Source organism: Mesoplodon densirostris, chromosome 6 (genome assembly GCF_025265405.1).
Source record: "Mesoplodon densirostris isolate mMesDen1 chromosome 6, mMesDen1 primary haplotype, whole genome shotgun sequence".
Classification (NCBI taxonomy): domain Eukaryota; kingdom Metazoa; phylum Chordata; class Mammalia; order Artiodactyla; family Ziphiidae; genus Mesoplodon; species Mesoplodon densirostris.
Window position 1 is genome coordinate 71,798,917 of NC_082666.1, and position 23,121 is coordinate 71,822,037.

Consider the following 23,121-nt stretch of genomic DNA (forward strand, 5'->3'; position numbering starts at 1 on the left):
GTAAAAGGAGTCCCCCCTTCTGCATCCGCTCTAAGAACTTTATCAAGATTTGTACATTATATCACTCAACATTCTTTTGGGATTCAGTATCAAGGAAAAGTTTACCTTGAAGAACGGAGAAAGTTCTTTCATCACATAATAAAAACCATGTAACTCATGATTGTCTCCCTTTCTGCCTTTTTTGTCAGGAATCTCAGTCAACTAAAAAAATAACTTTTACATGTGATTATAATATATATGTTCATTGTAATTATCTGAAGAAAAGAAAAAAACATAAAGATGAAAACAAAAATCACTTCATGTCATCAGCTGTAGTCAATATTCTGGTGAATTTTATCCCCATATTTTTTTCTCAATGTTTTGTAAACATGGCTGAGACAATTTGACAGTTTTTAATCCTTTCTCTTCTAAATACTGTATTATAAGCATCTTTTCTTATTGTTACAAATTCACCCTGCAGATAATTTTAAAGGCTACATAATCTTCTGTCGTGTGGCTGTACCATAGGTATTTAATCATCTACTTAATGATGGATCTTTAGACAATCTCAGGGCCAGATTCAATATAAATGACAGTAATTTCATTATCCATCCTGGCTAGCAAATTTCCTTCTTTTCATGATTTTTAAATTGCTTTTATGTTTACAACCTTATTCTGTATGGCTTTGATTGTGAGACTCCTTAAAATCCCAGTTGGAGTTGGGATATAAATAAAAATTTCCGAGGGCACAGGTAATCAAAGAGACTTAGGACCACATTGTTAGATCTAGTTTCAGATGGTCTTTGGCTGCCAGTAAAATGACTGAATGTTACCTGACTTGAAATGGTTGTGTAGAATGCCAAGGATAGCTGTAGAGGTAGAAGGCACACATCCCTCCTTGCTAGAAACCTCTGCGTTTCATCAAAGATGCTTATATAAATGGAATCAAATGATGCATCTCTCTAACTGGACTGCTTCTACATGGGACACGAGGCAGGTTCAGAAGTGACCAAGTCATCTTTCAGCACTGTCACTTGAAGGTTTCAGACTACCCTGTCCGATTTCCAAAATGAGAATCACATTTTGAATCAAACAATCACCATAGAAAGTGATTTTTGAGTCTTCAACACACATGAGTTGTTCCATAACTGTTTGCAAAACCTGAAGTACAGGGTAGCAGGAAAAACGAAGAGGTTGTCATGAGGCAACCCCGAGGAAAAGGTCATAAACCTGCAGGCTATCAGCAAGCACTAGTAGCTTTTATATTCACTCCTCATGCTATAAAAGGCCTATCCATTTTTTTTAAGTGACTAGGGGATTATGCTCCTCAAATATAATCGTACATAGTTGACGTACAGGAAAAATCTGTAAGGAAGCTATCATGATGATGATGACAGAAAAAGTCATCTCTCACTCTAAACACACCATTCCTCTGGCTGTTGATTGCTCCTTATGAAGTTAATATTTTGAGAGAAGGGGCTCTGGCCTCTAGCAGTCACCCCAGGATGTTGTTAAGGGCTCATTCACCAACCTCCAGAGCAAGATTGTGCAATTACCATATGATGGGTATACTGCAGCAGTCACATACTAGAATAACCTGGATGATAGATCCTATTCTCTTTCTTTGGGAAAAAGAATGTGGTATGCTGAGCAGACTTTCTTTTCCTAATGTTAAGACAATTAAAAACAATAATTCTGCAAGAAACAATAACAACAAAAAAATTAAGAGACACTGAAGGCTACAACTCAGAAACCAATGAACTATCTCATATTTAGCTTTGGTCTCTTAAAAAAGAGCAAACAATAATGCAAATATATAAGCTTGCTATGTGTATTATTTGATTATAAAATCTTCCTATTCCATTTTTGAGCTCCATACATTTTGATAAACAATTATAATTATTCATAACAATAATGGTAGGTTAAAAAAAAGAAAATCACCAACTTAACAGCACTCCAAGTAACCTGTACAAACACCTGTATCCCTGATCTAACAGAAGATGTATTTTCAGATATATTGTCCTTTGTTAGACATCCAATTTAAGCATCTCCCAGTCCCTAAGGCGCTGACAAGTGACAGGCTCACAGGGTGACTGCAGAACTGTTCTCAGGTATGTGTTTCATGCCCGCTCAGGATTTTCTTCCAGCAGTGAAACAAATTAAATCTATGTGGGTAATTGTTTCCAGCATATATGGATATGTCTTAATTTGTCTTAATGATTTGGTCATGGGCTGGTGCCTCTGCTTTTATTCCAGGTTCCAGCTGGCAATAAAAGGCTTCATAATAATGAGATTCTTGGTGGAAATATTTTAAACAAATACAGCCCCCAAAGCAGTCAGCCAGCTCCCCTCTGCTGAAGTACAGCAACTCTCTTGTAGTTACTTTCAGAAAGAGCTTTGTGCCCCATTTCTCAAATCTACCTAGGTCCTACAGTTCTCTTGGATATATCAGAAGTCTATTCAAATCAACAGTCACACTTCTCCACCTCTCTAGAGTTACCACTGTAACTTTCTAGCCACCACTGATTGGGGGCAGAATTCGCACTCAAATCCAGGTTCTCAACAATTTTTAACACAATGTTGAGGATGAGGGGTGGGTGACTGCCATAAAGGGAGGGAACATATGCAGGGAAACAGCCTAATATTTGAAAACCTTTATAACAGGAACATTACTGAACCTAACATGAATATAAAATGTCTGAATGGATGGTCTAAACACCCCACCTGCCAGTAATGATAATTATTATAAAAATGAAAAGATAATAGAAACTGTGTATTGAGCAATGACTGCATGTTAAGTGCATCATCTCCTTTTATGCTTACTATATAACCCCACGCGGTAGGCCTTATTACTCCCATTTAACAGAGAAGGCTGTGGCTCAGAAAGGCTAAGTGACATGCCAAGGTCCTACAGCTGTTGAGTGGTGGAGCTGGATCCCAACCCAGGTTTGACCCCAAGGGCCAGATCTTAACCACTATGTCATACTGGGTCTATCCACGTGCTACAAAATTCTAGACCAGCACTGCCCGTAGAACTTCCTGTGATGATAGAAATGTTCTTGGTTTGTGCTGTCCATTGCAGTAGCCCCAGCTACACATGGTTAGTGAGCAATTGCAATGTGGCTAGTGTGACTGAGGAACTGATTTTAAATTCTGCTTAATTTTAATCTCAATATAAATAGCCACATGTGGCTAATGGCTACCATACTGGACATCAGCATAATCTCTAGACCTTACCAGAATGTCCAGCATTTAGTGGGTGCTCAGCAATGTTGAATGAATAAAGTCAAGCTTAAATATATTACAAAACTCAGTGTAGGGCTTCCCTGGTGGCACAGTGGTTAAGAATCCGCCTGCCGGGCCTCCCTGGTGGCGCAAGTGGTTGAGAGTCCGCCTGCCGATGCAGGGGATACGGGTTCGTGCCCCGGTCTGGGAGGATCCCATATGCCGCGGAGCGGCTGGGCCCGTGAGCCATGGCCGCTGAGCCTGCGCGTCCGGAGCCTGTGCTCCGCAACGGGGGAGGCCACAACAGTGAGAGGCCCGCATACCGCAAAAAAAAAAAAAAAAAAAAAGAATCCGCCTGCCAATGCAGGGGACACAGGCTCGAGCCCTGGTCCGGAAAGACCCCCATGTGCTACGGAGCAACTAAGCCTGTGCGCCACAACTACTGAGCCTGCTCTCTAGAGCCTGCAAGCCACAACTACTGAGCCCGTGTGCCACAACTACTGAGCCTGAGCTCTAGAGCCTGCAAGCCACAACTGCTGAGCCCGTGTGCCACAACTAGTGAAGCCCGCGCACCTAGAGCCCGTGCTCCACAAGAGAAGCCACCACAATGAGAAGCCTGCGCACCGCAATGAAGAGTAGCCCCCGCTCGCCGCAACTAGAGAAAGTCTGTGCACAGAAACGAAGACCCAACAGAGCCAAAAATAAATAAATTAAATAAATAAATTTATTTAAAAAAGAAATTCAGTGCAACCTGTACCTTGGTAGCACAGGGGCGGTGGAGAGGATGACGGTAAGCCTGATCAGCCATCATCTCTTGGTGTGCTTTTCCATCACCATGCTGACCATAGTGCTCTAAGGCCAGAGGCTTTTTCTTTTCTGGATCCTCCGTGTATTAAATAAGATGCTTTATGAATTTTGTACTCGATGCTTTCCATGTGACAGAAAAAACTGCACTTCTTATTGGTATTCCTCTCCTTACAAAGTGAGCCCATTTCAAAGATCCACCCCTGTGTCAGAGATTAGGAACTTGGCAGGTAATCTTAAAAACCACTCATACAGGGCAGTTTGGTATGGTTCCCAGAGCGGCCAACAAAAATACTTTTCACCCATAACAGACCTCCATGTGAGAACATATTTAGCATCTTAGTGTTTCTTTTTTTTTGTTCATTATTGTGTGCTCCACCCCACTCACCCCTCCCCCAGTCTTTTAGATATTTTTTCCTCATTGCCATCCCATGAAATTTTAATAGCACAAACTGTTCATCTGGTCATGTACTAAATGTATATAAGTGCTCTTTACATGAGAAGAGTAAGTCCCCCCTCCATCCTAGGAACCAGCTTTTGCTGCCTCGAGGCCATATTGCTCCTGTTGAGAATGTGTGGTCTAGCTCAATGGATGTTGTCCTGCAAATGGTAACTTAATCCAGACTTTGCACTCTGAAGACAGCGCTTTTCAAGTGCTCTCTTGTCACATGTAGCTGGTGGCTACTGCAATAGACAGCACAAATAGAGAAAAATTCCATCATCACAGGAAGGTCTACTGGGAAGCACTGGACTAGATTTTGTAGCACATGCATGGGGCTAGTATGACATAGTGGTTGAGAATGTGGCCCCCTTGATAAAGGAGAATGGGGAGCTATTTATGAGTACAGAGTTTCAGTTTGCAAGATGAAAAGAGTCCTGGAGATGAGTGGTGGTGATGGTTATGCAACAATGTGAATGTACTTAATGCCACTGAATTGTACACTAAAAAATGGTTAAGATGGTAAATTTTAGGACTTTGCTAGCGGTCCAGTGGTTAAGATTCTGCGTTTCCAAAGCAGGGGGCGCAGGTTCGATCCCTGGTCGAGGAACTAAGATGCCATATGCCACAGGACATGGTCAAAAAAAAAAAAAAAAGGTAAATTTTATGTTATGTGTTAAAAATAATTTAAAAAATTTAGAACTCTTACAGGTGAAACATCACCATGCTTTATCCTTGGGTTTTACTCTGAAGAGCCTCCTGGATTCCTGGTTTTCAGGCCACGCCTCATGCCTGGCGAAGTCTAGAGGACCGCCTCTCCTTACAGTCCACTGCCAAACTCAATTCTTCTGGAAGCTAACACCTGCCCTTTAGCAACTGACAAATAAATGAGAGGGAACTGTGCACTAATACACTGCAAAGCAGGTACGACAGGATCTGCACAGAAATCAAAGGTAAGTGTTTGAAAGTGTTTATAGCAATTGAACAGAATTTTATGTGTGTTGACTGTAAGAATAAAAAATTGGGCAAGTGTTTGTGTGTCTTTGTTTTTTATACCTTCTTCCTAGTAATTCATTTCTATCATAGTTTACAAAGATTATTGATCCATGCAGATGGAAATTTAAAAAACTGGATCTTTCCCACCCACTTTAGAAACTGGAGGCTCTGTAAAGCACTGGTGCCGAGACCTGGTATCATGGGCTTTCAGAGGAGCCAGAGGTATCAGCAGGCTGAGGTGACCAGAAGCAACTCGCAGCAGGCAGCATCAAGATGTGCCGGATTCTGACAAAGATTCTGTGCTTGGCCACACTTCAGTCAGGCTTCTGAACCTTCTCTTAGGCCCATCTGTGTACTTCCTTGCAAAATACACTTTTAGCAAGAACCCTGCTAAGTCAGTTTAGCCAGAACCCCCTACCCTAGATATATCTGATCAGGTCTCTTAATCCTCTACCACCTCCCAGATGATGTCTGATTACTCTGGCCTGTCTTCAACATCAATCTTATTGGGTTGATTCAGCCAGAATCCCCCTTACCCTTGATGTTTTCTCTTAATAATTATCCATCCAGTGCCCCCCACCCCCGTTGCTCCTTGGCTATAAATTCCCATTTGTCCATGCTCTATTCAGAGTTGAGCCCAATCTGTCTCCTCCACTGCAAAATCTCATTGTAGTGGCCCCTACACTTGTCTTTACGGTTCTAGGTAAAGTCTGCCTTACCATCTTTAACAAGTATCACTGAATTTCTTTTCTTTAACAAGTCCAGTTACCAGTGAGTCCAGGATTGTCCTTTAAAAACAGGGATAGTTTTGAGGCTGAGCTGTGGCCTAGAAACAGAGGTAGTCCTTGAAATTTAGGGGCACCTGCTAGCAGTTTAAGAAACCACACTTGTTTTTTCACCTCCGGAGGAGGCTTGGATGAGCTGGGGTGCTGGCTCTTGACCAAAGCAGTAACAATCTACTAGAATTTTTTAATGAAAACACTGCAAAGGAAGACGTTACCATGGGCTAAACAATAGTAATGTTTTAAAGATAAACAACTGAGGGCAAAAGACTCCTCTGAGAGCTCTCTGATTAAGCTACCACCCACCTGAGAACAAAATTTCGTGATGATCTCTCCCCACCTTGCCATTAAGGTATCAGAATTAACTGTTACTGGACGTTTTTTGGGTCTGGCATCTGATGGTGCTTCACAATGGTGAATGGACACATCATTCAAGAAACTCGTTGCACTGGGGCATCCTCTTATCCACAGGACTCCTGTCTCTCCATCACCAGCAGAGAGGCCACCGGCACATGGAGAAACAAGTATGGGCTTCGGTGGGACCCCCTGGGATCCAATCTATAAAATGGAGGGTTTTTTAAAAAAATAAATTTATTTATTTATTTTTGGCTGTGTTGGGTCTTCGTTGCTGTGCGCAGGCTTTCTCCAGTTGCGGCGAGCGGGGGCTACTCTTTGTTGCGGCGCGCAGGCTCCTTGTGGTGGCTTCTCTTGTTGTGGAGCACGGGCTCTAGGCACGCAGGCTCAGTAGTTGTGGCTCGCGGGCTCTAGAGCACAGGCTCAGTAGTTGTGGCGCATGGGCTTAGTTGCTCCACGGCATGTGGGATCTTCCTGGACCAGGGCTCGAACCTGTGTCCCCTGCATTGTCAGGCGGATTCTTAACCACTGCACCACCAGGGAAATCCCTAAAATGGAGGTTTTAAATGCCTCTACCTCATAAAGTGAAATTGTGAGGAGCAAAGTGAACAACCCCATCTTGAACAGCTGTTGTGAGGGTCAGAAACAGTACCTATAGCATGCCTAGAACTTAAATTTTACTCGGTCAATAGCCTCCGTTATCACTGAATGAAATGATCTATATGAAGTGTGTCACTGAGCACATGGAAGGCACTACACAAGTGTTAACTTGTTCGTTCCCTCACTCCCACCATAATCCTCTGTATTCCTTCATCCCATGGCCACTAAAGAGATCTTTTTAAGACACAGATCAGGCCATTTCACATGCAGGTATAAGCCTCTCGTGGCACTTAAGGTAAAATAGAAAATCTATGTATGGCTGCCTGCCCCCAGGCACCTCTTCCCAGGCTTTGGTCCCCAGGCAGCAGAAGGTTCCAGAATGGAGCTCGAGACTCTGTGTCAGTCCTAGGTGCTGCCCTTATGATCTGTGTAATCTTGGAAAATTGGCTGAATCTCTCTTCGATCTCCTGTTGCCTCATCTCTGAAGATAGAGAGGTACGGTCCTACTTACTTTCATTGGGTTGCTATGAGGATAAAGAAATAAGTTCATTCCCCAGTGAAAACAAGGCTGGCTATGCTCTCATTTTGTTGATTCAGGGCAGCGTGGATTAATACTCCTGGGATGTTAAAAGGGGGAAAGAGAAAAGGCAGAGGGGAGCATGCAAAATATATTTCTGTTTACGCTTCACCTATGGCATCTATTTTCCTTAGAGACATTAATACAAAGAACTGCCTTGAAATAGGTTCTATCACCTCCCAGACTATTTTGTGAAGTTTAAAAAAAAAAAAAAAAAAAGGTCCCCAGCAAATGAACTAAAGGCTCTCACTTGCAGCCTTTGTCAGCAGGTCCACATTTGATGTTCAAAACATCTGTCAAGAAGCAATGGGCTGGTCTCCTGGTTCTTCAGCAATCCAGGTGCTGTTTTAACTTTTTTTTTTTTTTTAATATCATAGAGGACAGTGGTATTTGTAGTTGGGCCAATTTTTCAGAAGATTCAGTGAGCTTTTATAGGAGGCTTCTTGTTCAATAAGCATTAAACACACCTCAGAGGATCTAAGGAGCTCAGCCGCTCTCTTCAAAGTCCATGCTTTGACATCAGGGTAACTAACAGCTCAGTGAGACTTTTTTGGCTTTCTACCGCAAGCTAATTATTACCGAGCTCTCTCTTTGCTTCTCCTTCCCTTACGAAGCTGGTAGCTCAGGCATCTGGGTAGAGGCTGCTTGTATGCTGAGGAACTTAACACTGCTGGCAGAGCAAGCCTTTTCCTATTATTTTCATTTCCAGAATGAACTCATTGTGTGAACTCACCTGTGTGGGCTTGATTCTAATATTGGCCCTGTAGCTTCTGATGCCAACGTTGGGACTGTCTAGAAACCTCTGATAGTATCAGACAAAAAAGAGTAAGTTAAAAAATTATATAGCTCTTTCAGGGCACTATGACATAGTATTATCATTATCCCTATTTTACAGTTGAGGACACGTTAAGTAACTTGTTCAAGGTTTCACAGCTAGTAAATGGCAGAGCCAGGATGCAAACCCAGGTAGTCTGGCTCTTAACCAGTAGACTCTCCTGTTCCTCTGTGATTGATACTGACAAAGATTCTTTGCTTGACCACACTTTAGTCAGGCTCCTGAACCTCCTCCTAGGCCTAACTGTGGACTTCACTGTAAAATCTAGTTTTAGCAAGAACCCTGCTAAATCAGTTTAACCAGAACCCCCAAACCTCAATATCTGATCACTCTCCATATCTAATCAGGTTCCTCATTCTCCACCACCCCTCAGGTGTTATCTGATTAACCTGGCCTGTCTTCAGCAAGAATCCTGTTAGAGGTCAGTTTAGCCAGAATCCTGCTTACCTCCGACGTTTCCTCACAGCAATTTTCCATCCACTGATCTCACTGCTCAGTTTCTTGGCTATCAACTCCCAGGGGCTCATGTTGTATTCATTTGGAGTTGAACCCACTCTTTCCTCCACTGCAAAATCCCATTGCAGTGGTACCTCTACCTACCATGATGGTCTGGAATAAAGTCTGCCTTACCATCTTGGAGTGTCACTGAATTTTCTTTTAAACAATACTTCCTCACTTGAAGCTTGTTCAGGGTGTTCCTTTGGAGATGACAGGTGGGAGTCACTGCTCTAACTTGCTTCGCATGCCTACAGGCTCACGTTGACCTCCCAGGAAGGCGCACAAATCACATGAAGCCATGCCCTCACCCTTCCATTCCCATGCCTCCTCCCCAGGTTTGCAGCATTCCAGTCAAAGTCTCACTGTCCTCCCAAGATGCCATGCCTTCTGCTATTTTCTTCTGCCTGGAATGCCTGCCTCACTTCATCTGATTCCTATCTCTTCTTCAAAACTCCACCCAATGTCCCCTCCCCTGTCCTCATTCCCACAAAGCACTTATCACACAGCATCGCAATGTAGTTTCCCTTTCTTGAGGGACAGGACTTCTCTTTATATCTTGTATGCCCAGCACAGAGCCTGGGACACTGAAGATGAAATGAATGTAGTTTCCCAGATCCATGTATTCCACAAAGGAGGTTCCTTAGAATCCTTGCATGATATCTCACTCAGTTTTTCTATTTTTTTTAACAGGAGAAAAGCATACACATTTATTTAACACAAGTTTTACAGGACATGGAAGCCCTCATAAAGAATGAAGTCCCAAAGAAATGGCAAAACCTACTTGCTTTCACATTAGGTTGACAAAGAGAGGCAATTGTGGAAAAGTGACTAAAGTATATGAGGCTCACTCCTTTTTTTTTTTTTTAAGAAACAAAACCAGGTTAACTCAGTTGAACAGAGCTGTGAACCAGTCTAACAGCACTGGTTTAGGCAAAAGGAAAGCTCATTCAGGGTGGATTCTCTGGGTTTCACTATGTCAGAGACTGAAGCAGGGAATATTTATCTCTTGCCGCTTTTCTCTTTATTACCGCGGCCAGTGGCACATTCATTATGGGAACTCCATTCCTTATGTATACAATGTACCCCTTCCTTCTTTGGAGAAAACACGTTGTAGAAACCCAGTTAATATAATAAGTCCTCTGGCTTCAATAACTGTGTTCTGACACAACAAAAGTTTCTTGTGGGTCTTAGGGAAATGTTTAATTCATGTGTGCAAAGCTGTTTAGGCCATCTTATTTTCTTGGTTCCCAAACAAGTCTGGGAAAAGAGAGAGGAGACACTTCTTGAAATGCAGGCAGAGTCCAGTGGTTCCAGATGGTGCAAATGAGGTAAGATGTTCATTCTCAGCCTGTGTGATTTTAAGCTCCAGCAATAAGTTTTAAATTTATAATCCATCTTGAAGTGGCAATTTTCGTAGAGACTAAACTATATAAAAAAGCCACCAATGTTTCAAGAAAAGCATGCATACTTTCCCCCATAGATGAAGTTGACATTGGATGCTCTTAGTTACCTAATAGCAAGCTGTACAGCCAAGTGATATGTGAGTCTTCAACTCTTATACCTTCTGGACAACAAGGGGACTCATGGACTTGCGTGGCTAGCAGAAGACCTGGGATCCATGACCAGGTGGATGGTAGGAACTTCAGCCTCTCGCAGGGTTAGTTTGTTTTCACACAGTTAACCAGTGTTTTCTGAATTAAACTGAACCTGTTTCAGGGAGGCACATGGCATGATTCTTTCCACTGGAGGGTGTGGGACACCTTCCCAGTACACAGCCTATTATGAGTAAATGAATATGTATCCTTAAAAAAAATGCCCTTCCCAGCCTAGACGATCCCAGTATGTCATCACCTGCAAAGTCTGAATTTAAAAATAGGGGTCTCGGGCTTCCCTGGTGGCACAGTGGTTAAGAATCCGCCTGCCAGTGCAGGGGACACTGGTTCAAGCCCTAGTCTGGGAAGATCCCACATGCTGCAGAGCAGCTAAGCCTGTGTGCCACAATTACTGAGCCTGCGCTCTAGAGCCCGCAAGCCACAACTACTGAGCCCACGCGCCTAGAGCCCGTGCTCCGCAACAAGAGAAGCCACCGCGATAAGCCTGCGCACGGCAACGAAGAGTAGCCCCCGCTCACTGCAATTAGAGAAAGCCCTTGCGCAGCAACAAAGACCCAACGCAGACAAAAATAAAATAAATTTTTAAAAATACTAAACAAAAATAAAAATAGGGGTCTCCAAATACCTTGAGACTTCACTTTATCTGCTCCATCCTTCATTCTTGTGTCTCTTCACTTCTTATGAGTAGTATTTGCTTGGTGTGTTGGTTTGTCACTCAGATTCCATCTCAATTAGACTGTATCCTGAGAGTTAGAATCTAGTCTTAAATTTATCTCACCAGAGGTCAGCTGCCAGCTGGTCTCCTATTATTTTGTAAATAAACATTTTATTGGCAACGCAGCCAGGCCCAATCTTTTACATATTACTGATTGCTGCCCTTCTGTGATAACCAGTTGGATAGTTGGGTAGGGACTGTATGGCTCAAAAGCCTAAAATATTCACTATCTGGCCCTTTACAATAAAAGCTTCCAGATCCCTGCTTGAAAGGAAATCTACTCACACACATATTCTAATAAATACTGTTTATATCTAAGCCTTAATAAGTACTGGCTGTTGCTTAATAAATACTGTTTATATCAAAGCTTTCGTTAAACCAGTGATGGAAAACCTTTGCCCCTGGAGGTGAGATCAAATGGTTGTCATTCCAGCTTCTGCATCAGGGGAGTAAGAGCATTCTGGAAAGATGCTCAGGGAATTTCTTGGAGCAGGAGCCAAGGAGCTGTTCCATTCCTGTGCTGGAGGCTCCAGTCATTATAATTTGTATATTAAAGAAAATGTGACCCGAATTTAAACTCATTGGCTGATAAGAATGGGCCAGGATTTTCCAGAGCCACAATTCTCAGGCACGGCCATAGCCATTTCCCCTGCTATTTCCCTGGTGGTGTGATATAAATACAGCTTACAGACCCTAACGTTAACAGGGCCTAAGCACTGATATTCTGCACATGGCACGAGTGTGTCCCTCAGGATGTAAATTAAGGGTAGGATTCTGTTAGTGCCTACACTATCCGCCTCTGAAAATGCCTTGAGATTATGTCTATTGTGCCTTCTCTCTCTCTTTTTTTAAATTAATTTATTTTATTTTTTATTTTTGGCTGCATTGCGTCTTCGTTGCTGTGCGCGGGCTTTCTCTAGTTGCAGCGAGCAGGGGGCTACTCTTCTTTGCAGTGTGCAGGCTTCTCATTGCGGTGGTTTCTCTTGTTGCGGAGCACAGGCTCTAGGTGCATGGGCTTCAGTAGTTGTGGCACATGGGCTCAGTAGTTGTAGTTTGCGGGCTCTAGAGCACAGGCTCAGTAGTTGTGGCGCACTGGCTTAGTTGCTCCGTGGCACGTGGGATCTTCCTGGACCAGGGCTCAAACCCATGTTCCCTACATTGGCAGGTGGATTCTTAACCACTGTGCCACCAGAGAAGTCCTTCTTTTTTCTGTTTTAAAGCAAATTCCAGACATTATGTCATTTCATCCCTACATAATTCCACACACTTTTGATAAAAGAACATTTTCTTACGTAACTAAATGCCATTGTTACTGCTAACAAAATTATCAACAATTTCTTTTTTTTTTTTTTTTTTTGCGGTGTGTGGGCCTCTCACCGTTGTGGCCTCTCCCGTTGTAGAGCACAGGCTCCGGACGCGCAGGCTCAGTGGCCATGGCTCACGGGCCCAGCCACGCCGCGGTATGTGGGATCTTCCCGGACCGGGGCACAAACCCGTGTCCCCTGCATCGGCAGGAGGACTCTCAACCACTGCGCCACCAGGGAAGCCCTCAACAATTTCTTGATACCATCTCATAACCATTATATATTCAAATTTCCCTGATTAATGTGACATCTGATCCTCATCATCACATAAAGAGATATTCTTCCTGTTAAAATAGCTATAAAGTAGTTTTACATCAGCAGAGGCTTTGATGGCAGAGGTTTTTTTCCTAATTGTTATGCAAGATTATGCATAAGCACAGATATTAGTCTTAGGTCACAGTTTTGCTGTGTCTCTACCACTAATTTATGTATCCTTAGGGCACTCACTCAACTCTCCCCCACTTCCAACATGTATTCTCCTTTGTCCTAATAAATGTATAAAATAAGCTCTTGACCTGCTGGATTTATAAAGGCTTTCAAAACTTGAAAACTGTTCTTCCTGTGTATTTTCCATAGTCATCTTCTGCTTTACTCTCCTGGTTCTGTGCTGGGTGGGGAGGCTGAGGACCACTGCAGGGTTTGGGGGAAGGACCACACACCAGGTAAAGGTGGTGCTGAGCTGCAGGAACAGGGAGCAGAGCTGGGGAGGAGAGGGGGAGGGAAACTACCAGAGGGAAGGCTGGAGGAGCACAGAGCAGAATCCATCCTACTTCCTTCTTCTGGAAGGAAGGAAGGAAGGAAGGAAGGAAGGAAGGAAGGAAGGAAGGAAGGAAGGAAGGAAAGAAGGAAGGGAGGGAGGGAGGGAGGGAGGGAGAGAAGGAGGGAAGGGAGAGAGAGAGAGGAAGGAAGGGAAGGAAGAAAGAAAATACAAAACAAAACAAAAATAACGTGTGTTTGCCTTGAAAATGTAAAGAAAGCTCAGTGAATCACTTTTTCTTAGTATCAGGATCTAATCATTGTCAGCCATTTGGTTTTGATCCCAACTCTTAAAATGTATATACATTTTAATAAAATTTGGATTGTACACAATATCTTGTTGTTTAATTTGTTTTATCCTTCTACTTTATATTGTATTAGGAACATTTCCACCTTTGTTAACTATGTTTCCAAAACAAAGTGTATAATAATTGCATAGAATCCTAACTTACAGGTATAACATACATTTAGACAGCTTATAATTTATCACCATTATTTAAAAAAATGTTACCATGAACATCCTTGTACCTAAATCTTTGAACATATCTCTGGTTATTTCTTTGCAGTAAATTCATCAAAGTAGAAATACTACGTGGAAAGGTCAGAACATGCTCCAAACTGCCCCCAGAAAGTTTGTTCCAATTATACAGTAACTGAAAGTGAATGAATGAGCCCATTTCCCCATACCTTGCCTTTATATTGTTATTATTTCTTCCTTTTAATCTGACAACTTAAAACACAAATATAGCATCATCGTTTCCATTCTGTTTTGTTCATGTCCCTTGAATCTTTGATCATTTTATCACTTTATGTCAAAAGAATGGGTAGTTGTTCTGCTTTCTAACTCCTGTTTAACTGCTGGGGATTTGGTGAAGGAAAATTGTAGAAATTTCCAGACCTGTGCTACACCTTCAAAAAGCAGCTAGGCTATGTGAATGGAATGCTGAGGGTTGCAAATTATTTTCCTAGATTATTTGCAAGGCTGAGCTAGCACCCAAAACAGCCAGACTGCAAAAATCTCACTAGTTATTGAATACCAAGAGCAGTATATATTTTCAAACATCCTACAACTAGTATATGCATACATGTATTGTTACCTTTTCGTCTAAAACCTGGTTTACGGCATGAGTTTTGGATTTGCTGTCTAATCTGGATCAACATTCCATACCTTCCTCCATAGATGTAAGTATCAATCACTAAGTAGTTTATGAACTTCGTGCAATTGCATGTAAAATACAGTATATATGTACAACTGTGAACACTTTTCTTGGGAGAGAGTCCAAAGCTTTCATCATGTTCTCAAAGGAGCCTAAGAAGAGATTAAGACTCTTCAATATGGAGAAAATTCTAAGGGGTTGTAATGGCAGTGTCTACAGGGGAAGGCAGGTAATGCAAATGAGTGAAGTAGATGAGGTATTAGGCAATAGGGAGTGGTGGGGACTGTGGCATCCTCAAATGCATTTGCTCCAAGTAAACAGAGTAGCTGTTTCTCAGCTCCAAACCACTGTTGGTGTGTGGGAACATGGCTCCAATGTTTCCTGATCTTATTTTTTTTTTCAGAGGAAGCCAGAAATCTGGATGCTTACATGAAGTCTTCCAAATTTTAAATGCTTACAATCACTTCTACAAATAAACAAACATTATATGGTACAAATGACTGGTCTGCTGATTTGGCCCTCTGGCTGCAGGGCCTAAAAGGAGCCAGTCATTTCAAAACATAATTATACTCTCTTTAGGTTTGTAATAGGCCAAGAACACCAACACCCAAGGGACTCTAGTCTGACTGGAGTTTGGCACTTCAAAAGGTCAATGGCCAAATCCACAGCTCAAGCAATGCATTGCTGAATGCAGAAGATCCTGACACCCACCCTCCCTTAACCCAGCCAATGTCCAGTACTCTACATAGATCAGTCCTAGGTCTCTTTAGTGGCAGTAGAGAAAAATGTTCTAGAAGAGGCCATGTCGAGAACCCTAATTGCCTGGTTGTATAAAACCATGATTTTCAAGCTGGCAACACTAGTGATTGCCACATTTTACCTACTGCCAGAATGAAGATAAGGACAAGAAACTATGGAATGCAGAGAGAAGCTTACCATACCCAGACAAATGACATTTTTGTAAGCCAAATTAATCTCTATCTACATAAAGGCGCTTGTTCTTTAAAGAGACCCTGCAATATAATGATCTATAAGGAAACAATCATTTCCAAATTCAACGGCATCACAAGTTCAGATTTAAGAAAACCAGGTTTTTAAAATATGGTGCCAAGCCATCATTAAACCTTTCCCACAGCATGTGACTGCTGGTCCCCTGGGCAGATTTCCAAGGCAAGTATGTAGCAAGTTCTGAGTTCTGTGGAGGAGTGGCTGTGAGTGAGAAGAGGGGACAGAGGACTCTGCAGGCTGCCGCCGACAGGGTGGGGGGCAGGACGGATGCAGCTGAGAAACAAATGAGTCAACTACTGAAAACACGATCAAGACTGACAACTACGTTTTCCCTGAGGACACTGGCTGACATCTCATTGACCAAATATGCCTTTTTTGTTTCCTTCCTCATAAGACATTATATGGCTGGTCAAATGAAGATCTGAGCTGCGGTGGACAGTGCTACAGGCAGAGCAATGCCACAAAGCAATGCCACTTTGTGAATAATGAAATATTTCACTCAAGCAAATATACACTTTCCAAGTGAGGGGTGTTTTGTGTGTGTGTGTTTGTGTGTGTGTGTGAGATGCATCAAATGCATTTTGACTTTTTCCATAATAAGAAAAGAACAACTCAGGTGATGGGATGGCTCCTTAAATAATCATGGAGAATGTCAGTTTTCTCAAGGTACCTGTAATCATGCTGGATACAATTAATGGTAAAATGATGAGTTTCAGCATTCTCATTAGAATTTCTCCAGGAAAGGAAAAGTAGAATTTCTCCAGGTTAGAGAGCTTGCTGTGTTCTCGAACCAAAAGGCCTATGGCAATCCCTAAGAAAAACAAGAATTGGAAAGAAGAAAGGAACAACATTGAGTTCTCCGGTATAAATTTCTATGGAAAAATACCACCCCCAGTGCAAATTTTAGTGGCAGGAAAAACAATTTTGATGATCTCCCATGAGTCTGTAAATGTTAGACTTAAAAAACAAATCACATTTTAAAAGGTAAAGAGTACAAGTACACGTTATTCAGCAAATCTGGAAAAAGTATAGTTCGTGTGAAAGCTTTTGTTTTCATTTATTTTCTTCCCCTTCAATTATATTTATTATCATGACAAAACATCTAAGAATACTGTGAGAAGGAAAAAAAAAGTTCATCTTAGTCAACCCAATATAACTATTGTTTTTACACACCACTTTTATTCTACCTATAGATATTTTACATATTTTATAGTTTACATATCAGTTTGTATTTTTCTCATATTCTTTTAATAATAATTGTAGTAATACTCTTCTCTTTTTTAATTGAAGTATAGTTGATTTACAATGTTGTGTTAGTTTCAGGTGTACAGCACAGTGATTCAGTTATACATACATATATATATATATATATATATATATATATATATATATATATATATATTCTTTTTCAGATTCTTTTCCCTTATAGATTATTACAAGACATTGAGTATAGTTCCCTGTGCTATACCGTAGGTCATTGTTGGTTATCTATTTTATATATAGCAAGGAAATGTTCCATATCAAGAAACATACATTCTCTGAAAGCTTGCCTTAATGTTAATATGAACTTCTTCACTTGTTATGACTTTGACAACTAAAAATCACAAATTCTATCAATAAATATTTCTTCTTTATCCTCTTTCAAATGGTTCTAATAACGTCTAATTGGCTTACTCCCCCCCATCCCCAGGAACCCTCACTCCCTACTACCTTTTATTAACCAAGAAAGAAAATGGGTTGGGATGACTCACACATCTCTTTTTTCTTCATCAACCTCTGATGGATGACATGCTAATTGGGAGTAAAATGACTAGAGGGCAGGAAGATTCAAGGAGGATATCACTGGATATGTTAATTCACAAATTCAAATAATTAGTATGTGAAAATTTAGTTATTTGGGTCCAGTTAAGAATGCTAGGGCAAATGAAAAGAGATGTGAATTATAATCAATACTAGAGTTTTCATTTAAATTCTGGTATACTTCTCATGCTCACTAGTAGACCAAATAGATGAACCACATAAGATACATTTGTGTAGTAACCTTACCTTTAGCTTACTTTTATTTTCCTGCATTAGCAGGTGGATTCTTAACCACTGCGCCACCAGGGAAGCCTTGGATATGGGTTTTTATGGGAGACATAAAAGAGTCACCACGAGGAATCATTTAAAAGCAATCAAAGGTGACAAGCACAATGAATAGGTTACTATATTTAGTAATGAAAGCTTTCTATCAAGCTTGTTCTTGAAGTTAAGTATCACAAATTATATTCTGATATTTGTTTTTTTTTTACTGAAAAGGAGAATATAAGTGCCAACCAAAACCTGGAAAAGCAGTTGGGAGATTCACCCTGGGCCAGTGATGTCATCCTGGGACTCTCAAGAACAAGTAGCTGGTGAATGACCTCAGCCAGGAGTTATGCTTGTGAATGGGTATGCTTTATCTTGGTCTCAAACACATTTGGGAAAATGAGATGCAAGATAAGAAAAAAAATCACTGGAAGATTTGCCAGGTTCCAAGATGAGGTCAGGATTTCACAGGGCACAGTCCTTCCCTACCCTTTTCCAGAGTCAGAACCTTGGAGTGGATTAAGAGGCATGGAGAGGGCTCCATAGCCAAAGGCTGCTGGGAATAAGTGCCTGCCTGGAGGTGCACAGATCAGACGCACATGGTAGGGCCACTCCCAGAACTAGGGAAGATGAAGATCAAGAACCTCCCTGAATGGTATAGCTCTACGGAGGTCTTCAGCAGGGCCAACAAGTAAGCCCAAAGGTAAAATTGTTACGTAGACCTCTGTAGCCCCCTTAATTATCAGGAATTCATTCTTGGCTGCCTTCCCCCACACAGGGTGGAAGATCCCAAGCAGGTACTGACACAGCTTGGGAAGAATGTGGTGTTAGAAGAGTAGGCTCTGAGTTCTGCTTCCACCACTTACAAGGTGCATAACTTGGGCCATGACTTTAACTTCTCCCGTTGTCAAGTGGTGGGATTAGAGGTAGGGCAAAAAGGTTGAATTAGATGTCTTCAAAGGTTCCTTCTGTGGCTCAAGATGCTGTGAGCATCACTGAGCCTTGGTGTCCTCGACTTTAAAATGGGATCATAAAACAAGCTCATTAGTGCCTGGAGAGCTCGCCGTGCTTTCTCCAGTTTTTATGCGAAAAGTAAGTACACTGGTAAAATGGAAGGGAGAAACTAGGGAGGAAAACAATTAAGAGCGCAGCTTCAGATTTCTTCTTCAAGTTCAAAAACTTAAGCTTAAAAGAGAAGATACACAGAATGTCATCTCTTTGTGCTCATGTTGTCTCAAACAACAATTGCCAGTCCAGTAGCCCTATTTTGGAGGTAATGGGGTGATTTTTTTTCCTGTAAAGTTTATAAAAAATTATTGTTCATGAAATAATTCTGAAGATCAAAATAAAAGACGAAAGTCATAAATAATTAATTACACCAACCTATCCACTCCTTTCCCCTCACCAATTTCCAGGTCCTACCCAGTCTTTGTTCTGATGCACGCGTGTTTTTAATAGTTATAAAAATTAAACCTGGGGATAGTAGCTGAACTGCATTTGATTCAGATTTATGAAAACAGCAGTGTTCCTGTTTTAGGGTATTTGCAGAAAAGAGATTAAAATCTTCTGTGGTTTTTTTCAATCGTTTTCAATTTATTAAGGCTTGTTTTACCACCTCACATATGATCTATCTTGGAGACTGTCCCATATATTCTTTTTTTTTTTTTGACATCTTTATTGGAGTATAATTGCTTTACAATAGTGTGTTAGTTTCTGCTTTATAAAGAAGTGAATCAGCTATACATATACATATATCCCCATATCTCCTCCCTCTTGCTTCTCCCTCCCACCCTCCCTATCCCACCCCTCTAGGTGGACACAAAGCACCTAGCTGATCTCCCTGTGCTATGCGGCTTCTTCCCACTAGCTATCTATTTTACATTTGGTAGTGTACATACGTCAATGCCACTCTCTCACTTCGTCTCAGCTTACCCTTCCCCTTCCCCGTGTCCTCAAGTCCACTCTCTACATCTGCGTCTATATTCCTGTCCTGCCCCTAGGTTCTTCAGAACCTTTTTTTTAATACATTCTATATATATATATGTTAGCATACGGTATCTGTTTTTCTCTTTCTGACTTACATCACTCTGTATGACAGACTCTAGGTCCATCCACCTCACTACAAATAACTCAATTCCGTTTCTTTTTATGGCTGAGTAATATTCTATTGTATATAGGTGCCACATCTTCTTTATCCATTCATCTGTCCATGGACACTTAGGTTGCTTCCATGTCCTGGCTATTGTAAATAGAACTGCAATGAACATTGTAGTACATGACTCTTTTTGAATTATGGTTTTCTCAGGGTATATGCCCAGTAGTGGGATTGCTGGGTCATATGGTAGTTCAATTTTTAGTTTTTTAAAGAACCTCCATACTGTTCTCCATAGTGGCTGTATCAATTTACATTCCCACCAACAGTGCAAGAGGGTTCCCTTTTCTCCACACCCTCTCCAGCATTTATTGTTTGTAGATTTTTTTGATGATGGCCATTCTGACTGGTGTGAGGTGACACCTCATTGTAGTTTTGATTTGCATTTCTCTAATGATTAGTAATGTTGAGCATCCTTTCATGTGTTTGTTGGCAATCTGTATATCTTCTTTGGAGAAGAAGATCTTCTGCCCATTTTTGGATTGGGTTGTTTGTTTTTCTGATATTGAGCTGCATGAGCTCCTTGTAAATTTGGAAATTAATCCTTCGTCAGTCGCTTCATTTGAAAATATTTTCTCCCATTCTGAGGGTTGTCTTTTGGTCTTGTTTATGGTTTCCTTTGCTGTGCAAAAGCTTTGATGTTTCATTAGGTCCCATTTGTTTATTTTTGTTTTTATTTCCATTTCTCTAGGAGGTGGGTCAAAAAGGATCTTGCTGTGATTTATGTCATAGAGTGTTATGCCTGTGTTTTCCTCTAAGAGTTTTATAGTGAGTGTCTGGCCTTACATTTAGGCCTTTAATCCATTTTGAGTTTATTTTTGTGTATGGTGTTAGGGAGTGTTCTAATTTCATTCTTTTACATGTAGCTGTCCAGTTTTCCCAGCACCACTTATTGAAGAGGCTGTCTTTTCTCCATTGTATATTCTTGCCTCCTTTACCAAAAATAAGGTGACCATATGTGCGTGGGTTTATCTCTGGGCTTTCTATCCTTTTGCATTGATCTATATTTCTGTTTTTGTGCCAGTACCATACTGTCTTGATTACTGTAGCTTTGTAGTAAAGTCTGAAGTCCGGGAGCCTGATTCCTCCAGCTCCCTTTTTCTTTCTCAAGATTGCTTTGTCTAGAGAAATTAAGGAAACACTCCCATTTACCATTGCAACAAAAATAATAAAATACCTAGGAATAAACCTACCTAAGGAGACAAAAGACTTGTACGCAGAAAACTATAAGACACTGATGAAAGAAATTAAAGATGATACAAACAGATAGAGAGATATACCATGTTGTTGGATTGGAAGAATCAACATTGTGAAAATGACTACACTACCCAAAGCAATCTATAGATTCAATGCAATCCCTATCAAACTACCAATGGCATTTTTCACAGAACTAGAACAAAAAATTTCACAATTTGTATGGAAACACAAAAGACACCGAATAGGCAAAGAAATCTTCTGTGGTTTTTAATCAAAGCCCCAGAACAGCTCTCTGGTACACAGATTGAATTTGTCTTGATTAAATAAGAATTACTGGCAAAGGAAAACATATTTTTTATTATCACTGAAATAGTTATCTAGCCATGCCATCATGCTATGCACTATTTTAAGCACTGGATTAAGCCCCTCAGGAGCTAACCTAAGATGAACGTTGATAAACAGAAAATAAAAAGAATGGAATGAATAATGTTATTAACAAATGACTATGTGCATACACTCAATAGATGGGAGGATGGTTTCCCTATCTTATCCTTCCACGGAAATATACCTGTCCCTTTTTCTCATCTTTTTCTTTGGAACTGAGTAGCTTCACCAGTGCTTATAATTTAAGCAATGTTATAACAGCTCTACTGGAAATCAAAAGTCATAAAATTCACCCACAATCTCATCAACTCAAATATATGTAAAGTGAAATTGTTTTCATTTTTCACATAGTATTATGGTTAATCATAATACAAAGATTAACAATCAGTGAGTACATACTATATGTCAGACTGTGCTAAACACTTAAAGTAAATTATCTCTTGCATATCTCTTGCAATTCTGAACGGCTATATAATTACAGGGTTTTGAAATCAATAAAACACCAATCTGGGTATTGCTGTGCAGGTGTCTTGTAGATGTGGTTAACACCCATAATTAGTTGACTTTAAGTAAAGGAGATTATCCCTGATCATCTAGGTGGCTCATCCAATCCGTTGAAGGCCTTAAGAGCAAAAACTGAGGTTTCTTGGAGAAGAAGGAATTCTGCCTCAAGACTGCAGCATCAACTCCTGCTTAGTTTCCAGCCTGCTCTTTGGATTTCAGACTTGACTCATCACATGAGCCAATTCTTTAAAATAAATCTCATGTAAGTGTATATAAAGAGATTCTATTTCTCTAGAAAATCCTGATTGATCAATAGTGGCATCTGTGTCTGGATTCTTTCACCTAGCATAAAGTTTTCAAAGTGCATCCATGCTATAGCATGTACGGGTTTTTGTTTTGTTTTTGGTATTTCTCCTTTAACATTATATCACAGGCATTTCCTCATGTTACACATCTCCATCTTTTTAAAATGCTGGATAATACTACTTTGGATGGACATATTTCTTGACCATCACCCAACTGTTAGACATGTCCTTTCTTGACAATTTTGCTGAATGTTATTGACTTTACCTAACCACCAAAGGGTACAAGCATAAAATACGATGAAAGGCTTGAGTTACTGTCCGTTTTCAGGTTCAAGGGAAGGAAATCACATTAAACACATTTTTGTAGTATATGAATTCAAGAAAAAGCAAAACAAAGAACTTTTATTGACATCCAACTATATGCCCAGTACTGCACTGAGTGCTAGAAAATCTGAGGGAGAGGAGTTAAAAAAAGAAAACAATTTTTTGTTATTTGCAATAATAAATATTTTCCATCCATCATGGATGGATCTGTCCACTATCAACAGGAAATGTGGTTTGCACTGTTTTGTCAATAGCCATGATTGTTTATATTGAGTCTTTTATCCCTTTTTGTCTACTACCTACAATTAAGAATTTAGTCTGACTCAGGAAGAAAGTTGATTCTGGTGAGGATCTAATAGGTTTCTGTGTATGTCTCTATCCATTAAAATGTATAATGCTGTTTGTATGTGTTTGAAAATTTGACTTAACATGGTATCAGTCTGGATGTATTTGTAATCTGCCTTTTCTTTTTGAAATTTTTTCATT

The 23,121-nt window shown here is 40.7% G+C and overlaps 1 protein-coding gene across 1 annotated transcript in view; it reads right to left on the reverse strand.

Moving 5' to 3' along the window:
• SLC1A1 (solute carrier family 1 member 1) overlaps positions 1 to 23,121 on the reverse strand; it is a 70,142-nt gene that overhangs the window by 20,463 nt on the left and 26,558 nt on the right. The window contains exon 2 of the mRNA XM_060100829.1: positions 16,373 to 16,513. Within this exon, the coding sequence (XP_059956812.1) occupies positions 16,373 to 16,513 (141 nt within the window). The remainder of the gene's footprint in view (positions 1 to 16,372; positions 16,514 to 23,121) is intronic.